The 9178-nt window shown below is 41.4% G+C and overlaps 1 protein-coding gene across 1 annotated transcript; it reads left to right on the forward strand.

Annotated features, from left to right (window-relative positions):
• Positions 1-246: 246 nt before the first annotated feature.
• On the forward strand, positions 247-8261 carry LOC120551796 (C1q-related factor-like). The gene is made up of 2 exons (XM_039789381.1): positions 247-1180; positions 4011-8261. The coding sequence occupies exons 1-2, from the start codon at positions 533-535 to the stop codon at positions 4188-4190; spliced, it is 828 nt and encodes a 275-aa protein (XP_039645315.1). The 5' UTR covers positions 247-532; the 3' UTR covers positions 4191-8261.
• Positions 8262-9178: the final 917 nt, after the last annotated feature.

The following is a 9178-nucleotide window of genomic DNA, read 5'->3' on the forward strand; positions in this document are numbered from 1 at the left end:
CCCTCAAATCTTTTTCTTCATCATCCAATGAACTGATGGATTATGATGCTCTATGCTGTATATATCACACTACTTCATTATGTCCCCCCTGGCTTTTCACATCTGCCAGTAGGAAAGTGCCCTCCTCAGCCCTGACTCAGATTGTTAGTGAGTGTATGTTGCTCACTCTCTCCTCCCCTTGCATCTTTTTTTTTTTTTTTCCTCTCAAGCTGTCTTACTCTCTCCCTCCTCCTCTCCACTTACTCTCTCTCCTCACTCTCTCAATCGCTCTCTCCTTTTGATCACTTCGGTCCCTTGCTCCACTCCCTCTCCCTTTCTCCTACACGGTTCTGTCACTCACTCACACACTCATACCAGCTCTCCCTGGGCACCATCTCCACCACTGAAGATCCTCATTGTGTCTTCGTTCTGCCAGGTGGACGCACTACCCACAGTCACCATTTCCACCCCGGAGAGTTCCACGCTGGCTGCGCAGCCCCTTTCCCGGCTGAGCATCGGGCGGAAGACCCTGGTGGCAGCTGCTGTGGGGGTCATGCTGGTCCTGGTTCTGGTGGTCCTCATTCCTGTGCTGGTCAGCTCCGTTGGCACAGGTGGCATAGATGACACTGCGAGCCACTACGAGATGCTGGGTACCTGCCGCATGGTTTGTGACCCCTTGCCCAGCACGGGCACGTCGGATACAGGTGTGGACGCAGGAACAGATGCAGCAACCACAGGCCTACAGGTGAACAACGATGCAGATCTGAGTGATCATAGCATTGGCCCACCTCTGCCTACTTACAGTGCTCATGGCCCACAAGGCAAACCAGGACGTCCAGGCAAGCCCGGACCCCCAGGACCACCTGGAGAGCCAGGCCCACCAGGACCTAAGGGTCCACCGGGAGATGGTGTGGACATTGTACGGACAGGGATTCTAGGTTTAGGGGGTAGAGGGGCAGTCAGTACAACCACATACAGCACCATGCCTCGGGTGGCATTTTATGCAGGACTACGAAACCCCCAAGAAGGTTACGATATTTTACGATTTGATGACGTGGTGACTAATATCGGTGGTAACTATGAGGGCACGACGGGCAAGTTCACCTGTAAGATTCCTGGCACTTACTTTTTCATCTACAATGTGCTGATGAGGGGAGGAGATGGCACCAGCATGTGGGCTGACCTGATCAAGAATAGTCTGGTGGGTAACACTTTTAAATGCTCAGACACCTTCTCAAACACTTCCTAATGTTTAATAATTTCATGTTGTATTAAAAAAAAATTACGGATTTCTCCGTACAAATAGTATAATTATTACCATAAGTTAAAAACCCTGAATCATACACTGGAATAAACCTGCATCCAAAATGCTCAGGGAAGAGTGTAACCAGTGTGCTTGCAGTCTAAATTGAGTAGTCATGCATTCATGTGGATAGTGATTTTAGATCTGACTTAGTCTAGTGTTATAGTCCGAGATAATGACAATGCACAGTGGCATGCTGCCAGATTGTGTATTTGTGCATATTACACATCCAGTGATGTACATGTTGAAGTGAGTGGAAGGAGTGCAGTGCTATCTCAACTCTGCACACATCAAAACACAGCCTGGGGTAGTGGCTAGTTCAAAGCTGGTGCCCTTTGAAATACAACAAACTTCACGGAACCATGATGTGCTACACTAGTATGGGTTATCAGACTGCCTGTCAGACTCAGGCGTTTCAATATCGAATCATGACATTTTCTATACTCATGGATAGTGTTGTAATGTCTTTAAAGCCCCAGGTGATGAAATTGATTAAACACCATGTAAATCTGAGACTAGACATTTTCCTACAAACATCTCAGCCAGGCTGCGGCAGACTGTACAGAGACTGGAGACATTAACACCTGTAATGTAATCCAGTGAAATGGCCAGACAGTTATTGCCATATTAGTGAATCTAATAGAGATAATTTTTTGTGGAGACTGTTTCATAGAACTATGGGTTCAACTCTGTGGCCATTTCGTCTGTGTTTTACTAGGTTGCATAGTGAGATACTACACACTAAACACATTTTGCTGTCACGTTGAACTGCATCATACTGTAAGATATTTGTCTTATTTTGTCACAAAAGAATAAAATAACTTACAGTGCAATACAACACCACATCCATGGCATTAGACTGAATACTGAAGGTACAGTATTCATGTTACCACCCACTCCTTATCCTGCATGTTGGTACACTATATTGTATCAACTAGGATGCCCAAACACACACATATTTCACTTCTTACCACAAATAATATAATTTTATTCTCTTACATTGTCTCAATTTTTCCATAAAACCTGCTTACTTTTAACTTTAACAAAATAAAAAGAGATGCTTACTAGAGACACAGTGTGGAAGAACTGTTAGCTAGATATTTTAATCAGAATGATTCACCTGTTGGCTGACTATCGCTTTGTAAAGACTTCCTTCAGCTGCCTCCCCCGGCTTCCTTTCAAGGGCAATGACACTGTAAATACTGTGCTACGTTTATCTACCATATTTAAAAAATGTATTATCTATTACAGTCTTAAATAACTATGAGCTCCAAGATATCTAACCATTAATACAATGTTTCCTTATTATGAAAATGTATTCTTTTAAATGAATTAAAGTATTACTAAAAGTTCTGACAACTCATAATACACACTATCAGGGTGGATGCTGATAGTTACAAAACACAAACAAATATACAGTCTCTATGTGGCTAATGAGGATCAATTAAAAACAAAAAAGTCATATAAACATGGCTTCAGGCAAACATGCAAACCAACTATACTTGCTGATTAGATCACCTACACAATGATACAACTGAATGTGTGTTATTTACACATAATGAATCTAAAGGGAAAAGGAAAACAACAATATGTAGTAATTATGTCTTTAATTGGTCCAAGAGGGGCAAAGTGGTGTCAGGACACTTTAGCCACTACTGTGCAAGTCACTGGCTAAAATCACAACATTTCTCATACAAGCTATAGACAATATGTTTGCATTTACGATGTGTCTTTTTGTCAGTGGTGGACATCATCTTCAGTAGCGCTGAGGGTGGACACAGGGAGGGAAAGGAGTTCTGGCTGTATTGCCCTCAGGTCTCACAAATCCACCATCTTGCTGTCATCTGTGGCTCAAATTCTCTTCTCAGACCCTGCAGCCTCTTGATATATGCTTTTGTTCTGCATTGGCACTAATTAGAACTCCACATTCCTATTTTGGTTCTAACTTAGTTTAGAACTTGTCGCCAGAATCTGGTTGAAGCAGGGATTACACAGTCGCAGCGTAATGGCCAACATGGCAACCCAGATCATTACACATTAGTGAAAGCTTAGAGGGGATAACTGTACATAAAGTAACTCCCCCCCAGTTTCCCTTTTTACACACACATGCAGAAGAGATTTGGGCTTTATGCTGCAGATCTAACACCCTCAGTAATTACCCTGTGTTGACACGATGACACTTCTATTTGGGATAAACATGGCATTATCAGTGGTCCACCCAAAAAAAGGTGGATCTAAGAGTTGAAAATGACGCAAAGGGAGAGTATATGCACCGCCATCCTTCCTCAGAGGCAGACTGACTCAGGCCTGACCCTTTCAGTTGAGTCATGAGCGAAAAACAAGATATTCACCACAAGGGACACACTTTACACTATCTCTCAAATTCAGTTCACACGTCTTGCAAATATGCTTTTCTTAAAATAAGATTGTTAGTCAACCTATACATGGCAAATAGGTGTGGTCTCATGTCAGCCAGTAAATCAGCAAGTCTTTTGTTTGTGTGCGTCAAATTATTTACTACTACTGTACTTCAGTAGTGTCATTACTATTATTTCAGCCTTATTAATAATAATTTATAGTAATTATTTTAGCATTTTATTGATGATATGTGACTGCATTTTGCTAATATAGAGGTAATGAAACAATTCTTCATTCGTAATCTTTTCCTCAGCATCTTACATTTCTTCACTTCCTCTCTCCTTGTATGTGTGTGCGTGTCATATTCCAGGTCAGGGCCAGCGCCATTGCCCAAGACCAGGATCAGAGTTATGACTACGCCAGCAACAGTGTCATCCTTCATTTGGATGCAGGCGATGAGGTTTTCATAAAATTGGATGGGGGAAAGGCCCACGGGGGCAACAGCAACAAATATAGCACATTCTCAGGGTTCATCCTCTATGCCGACTGAAGACTGAAGTTGGGACAGGATGTGGGCTCAGAGGTGAAAGGTCACAGCCAGAAGATGTTCACTTCCTGACTTTAACTTGGCTCTCGCAGTAAGGTTAATGTTGCCCATAGTCACTGATCCACAGTCAGATTGTTTTTACAGATGTTTAAGCATTGATACAGTGACTAAGGCTGTGGATCTGTGGTTATCTGTAACTGTGTACTTCCTCATCCATATGTTCCGTTGTATACAGGGTGCCTATGCTGCTATTCTGATGGACGTAAGCAACGAAACAGTGACAGTGATGTCAAGTGTCATGCTGAGGTGCAGTAGCTAACAATTCTGACAGTGAAGAAGCCTCACCATCATTTTTGAGCTGTCATTTCAGTTTTAAGTCTGGAAATCTAACAGTCATGGTGACTGCAGTGTTTGTAAATGTGCTGTTCAGATTTATGTTAAAATTATGTTTTCTCATGCTGTTTGTATGATAAAATGTTGTGCTTCAATGACAGAGGAGATATATTCTGTCCCGAGAAATGCTAATTTGTCAAATATTGGGCGCCAAAATGAGATTATGCTTGTTGTTCTGAATGGCAGACAGTGTCACAAACTGTATTGTGTCTTAGTGTGATCATTTTGAAAGTCATGTTATATCAGCCCATTCATTTTTGCATATTGTTAGTGTGTAAACTGTAGATTTGATATTTAATCTTGATGTCTGAACAAAATCAAAATAGTGTACATACACCATATTGTGTGTCTATTAAAGAATATAGCTGTAGATTGATAGTTGTACAATTATATCACATAATGTGCTGTAAATATTTATTTGAATCATGCATGCAACACCTGTCAAAATGTTCTATATGTTTCCACAAAAGATAAAAAGATAACAGTGACTTTAAACAAAGCTAAATAGCTAGGTGTGGGCTTAAGGAACATCTATTGCTGTTGCGTTTACTTTTAATGTCCATGATTTTTCATTAAAAAAAAATTGTTTTTTTTGCATCTTCTCACACCTTATGAGGTTAATGTCACTCACGTAATCTATTTCTTGATCAGCTGTTCTGTTCGCAAATTTTCCAGTGAAACCAGCCTTTAGTCCTGTAAATGTTACACCCGAGAGCCACGCCAGCGTAGCGAGAGGCAATCAACGCAGAGATGATCACTGAGGGAGAGGGGAGAAGAAATCACAGCTGTGTTAAATGCCAAATGAAGCGGGAGATGATTGTGTTTCACAATCAAAGGAGAGATGTGTGTTTTCCTCTAATGTGTGTGGAGATTTAGCGCGAAAAAGTCAGGGGATGGATGTTAACATATCTTGACAAAGCTTAGATCAGTGTCGGAAAGTAATCGAGGGCAAATTAGGCTCTGCTGTGACGGCAACAGAAGTGTCAGAGACAGGAAAATAGCTTCCAGGCATAAACTGTAAAAACCAATATATTTTTCTGTTTTCTTAAAAGCTCACTTTGATATTATGAAATTCTTTGGACATAGTTTGCCTTTGACATGGGCCTTGTAGGGTCCAAAACTGTCTCTTATTTAGTTTAAAACACAAACTTTTAAGAGTTTAAGCACTAAGGTTTTGAGGGTGTCAAGAAAAGTAAACTGTTAAAATGCACATTTACTTATTCACAGAAGCAAATACAAGTGAATGCCATCCCTGTTACCGCTCAAGCTCTCATTTGTTTGAGCTGTAAACTGGTTGAGTAGTATACAGTTGATTAAAATGACGAGACTAGATTGCCACACTGTGCAGCGCTAGAGCACCCTGTTGTCTGTTTAACTGCTTTTCAACTCCGTTCTTAACTTAAGCTTGTCTTAAGACAGCAGAATTCCTCCAGACACAATTAAGACTGAAGGTCCGTGCCTAAGCAGAGGTCACCCGAGCCAGGGGGCAGCTGAGCACTAGCACAGGCTGTTTTCTCCTTGCAGGGTCCATGAGTACATCGTCAAATTAGAGACTTCATGTCACAATGTCAAAGACAAATGCCCCAGGTCTGCCAGAAACAGCTTTCACTGCTGAAACCCTCGGAACTGAACATTGCCCGAGAGTCTGCAACATCTGTACTTTTCCTGAAGCCCTCAGGGAGAAAATAAAACAAATGCATCGAAAACATTCTTATATAAAAACGCTTAGGAGACAAGAAGTTCAACTAAATTTATCATTTCAAAATGTATGAGTGAAAAGAGTCAAATAAAAATGCAGCGGAATTCATTTGTTTCTTCATTTTCCCAGGAAGGACTTTAGTTGTGCCATCATGTTAGCAAATAATACTTTTGATTGCATCATGGTGCATAGATAAAAATTTAACCCCTGATTTAGCCATCCACAAATCCTTTTAAGAGGCATTTATCGAGGTCAGAGTCATAACGAAAACAGGGGTGAGCCTAAAACCATCTGTGGAATCCTCTGCGTAAAACATAGAGAAATTCTCTTGGCAGGCAACGTGTTTTCCTCATCCTGCACAACTGGGTGATCCCTTACTCAAGCTATTGTGCTTATGTAAGTGGCACAAACCCCCTCCTCGGGGTAGTTTGGTTTTGATGGTGACATTAGCTGAACAACCAACCCAACAGGACACTATGGAGCCGTTGTTTTAATATGTGATGAAACAGCATCTGGAATGTATGTGACCCTTCAACCAATAACTAATATTTCATCTCATGTCCTCCCTGACTTTATTCAGGCCCAAGGTTTGAAGATAAGTATTCCTCTGAGAAGTGCTATAAGCTGCTTTTTGTTGACGTAAGCTTCATCTCTTGGACTCGGCTTTGGGGATATTTTAAGATTTTCTACTGTACCTCTTTTCATCATGTATAAGTAGAAGGATTTGAAAGATTATGTCTCTGCAAGCTTGTTTTAATTTAGGTAATCTCCAGCGTATGCAAACAAAACTGACGAAAATTTTGATTCATTCACTCCCGCCCACTCCCTATCAGTAAACTGAGATGGCTTCAGTTTGACATTTGCAGGGGCCAATTGATGAGGCGTGAGGCTTATCGGGCTACTGCAGAGTGTGCGTGCATGTTTGTGGGTCCATGTGTGTGAAAGTTTGGGTCAGTGTACGGGTCAGCGTGCATGTGTGTCCCTGCATGTGTCTTAAGTTTCAATGAGACAGGAGAATGCTAGGCTTGGAAAGAGTACCTCCTCTGAAATGTCTGAAGTGATGTTAATAAGCCCTTGGTGTTGTTATCTTTAGCGTCCCCCACTTAACTCACCAGGGGAGATCCAAATTAGAGATAGATGCTTTAATTGTCAAGCTAAATTGCCCTTGTTGCTCATGTACACTTCCTCCCAACAAATGTACAGCCTTTCCCCACACTAAAATGCACAAATGGTTTCACTCGTGTGGGCGGGAACCTAAGATGTTTACTTCGATTTTAACACAAAGACTAGAACTTGGCAGCACAAATTGTCACACGTCAGTTATTTTAATATGTTTGGCATTGCACAAACACACTAGAGAACCCAAAGGAAAAATGAATAAAAATCTACACATGCTCACTGTTATGGTTTCAGCATGTTGCATTGTATTTTGTGCCATTTCTGTTGCTTCTTTGTAGTTTTCTGTATGTCCCCTGTTTTTGTTAGTTATTCTGAATTGTGTAGGTTTTGGTTGATTCCTGTGTTCTCTGTTCTCCCTTGTGTTGTCTCATGTTGTGTCAAGTTTCTGTGTTCAGTTGATTTCATGCTTTCTGTCTGTTTTTCCTGTTTCCTGTTTTAGTTTGATAGTCTGGTTTTCTGTCTTGTCTTGTCCAGTTTACTTCCTGTGTTTTCCCGCCTTTGTTGATTGTCCTGCCCCGGCCTAATGTGTGTCACCTGATGTTACCACCTGTTCCTTGTTTGCTCCCTACCTCATGTATTTAGCCTCTGTGTTCCCTTTGTCTCTTGTTAGATCATCTTGTGTTGCTGCTCTGTGCTTTGTAACTGTTTGAGTTTGTTCCCGTTTCTTCCTGCCCGTGTGTTGCCGTCAATCTATGTCAGTTTGCTCTGCCGATGTTCAGCCCTTCAGTTTGTGCATTGCCTAGTAAGTTTTCCAGTCTTCCTACTGCCGCTTTTCGTTGTATTAAAACCCTGAGTTCAAACCATCTCCTGCCTGCCTGCCTCTACTTGCGTTTGGGTCCTCTACCTTCCACTCACCACAACACTCACAATGATAATGTTGACATTATTATGTTGTAATGTTTAGCATGTTCACCATCTTAGTTTAGTACATAGTTGTAATCAGCACTAAACACATAGTACAGATGGGGCTGATAGGAATGTCATTTATTTTGCTGTAAGAAAGCAAAGAATTGGAGAAAGTGAAGTTTTGATCTGATGATGGCGCTAGATGAAAAGTTATCAGATCACCAAAGTTATTACAATTAAACCTCATGAGGACATGAGTGTATATAATTCTATGGCAATCCATCCAATAGTTGACATTTCACTCAAAACCACAAATGTGAACCTCATGGTGGTGCTAGAGGAAAAGTCAGGGGATCACATTCATGATAGTCTGGATCAACGGAAGTACATTTCCTGGATAATTGCCTGGCAATACGGAAGCGGAAGGTGGGGGACATATCCCCACTGCATTATTATGGATCCCACTTAACTTCTAAGCAAGTCCCGCCCTACGAAGCAGCCCAATTGCTTGGGGTTAGGCATATACCTTGAGTGGTTAAGGTTAGGATAGCCGATTGGTCAGGGGATAGGACCTGAACAAATCGGGTTCCGTTACCTTGTGTAAGCATAGATGCCCGGGCAATAGTAGTGTGTGAATGCTATTGAATGGCGGGTCCCTCCTAGAAGTTGCGTGGGTTCCATAATAATGAATGCAATTTCCAAAAAAAAAAAAAACCGATCCGATAACGGCAAGTAAGAAAAAAAAAAAAAAAAATTTTGATCGTGCAACAAGGCAGGCATGCTTGGTTCTTTCTGTGAATGATTGTAAAGATTTACATTTACTATCTAACTGTGATGTTTTGGGACCGATTAGTGGGGATTGCTATGGACAAAG

This window comes from Perca fluviatilis, chromosome 21 (assembly GCF_010015445.1).
Source record: "Perca fluviatilis chromosome 21, GENO_Pfluv_1.0, whole genome shotgun sequence".
NCBI lineage: Eukaryota > Metazoa > Chordata > Actinopteri > Perciformes > Percidae > Perca > Perca fluviatilis.

What these genes read in the sequence shown, in the direction of transcription:
- LOC120551796 (XM_039789381.1), top strand. Translation starts at nt 533, where the DNA reads ATGCTGGTCCTGGTTCTGGTGGTCCTCATTCCTGTGCTGGTCAGCTCC. An exon ending in ACCTGATCAAGAATAGTCTG is followed by an intron (nt 1,181 to 4,010) that starts GTGGGTAACACT and finishes GTCATATTCCAG; the next exon opens with GTCAGGGCCAGCGCCATTGC.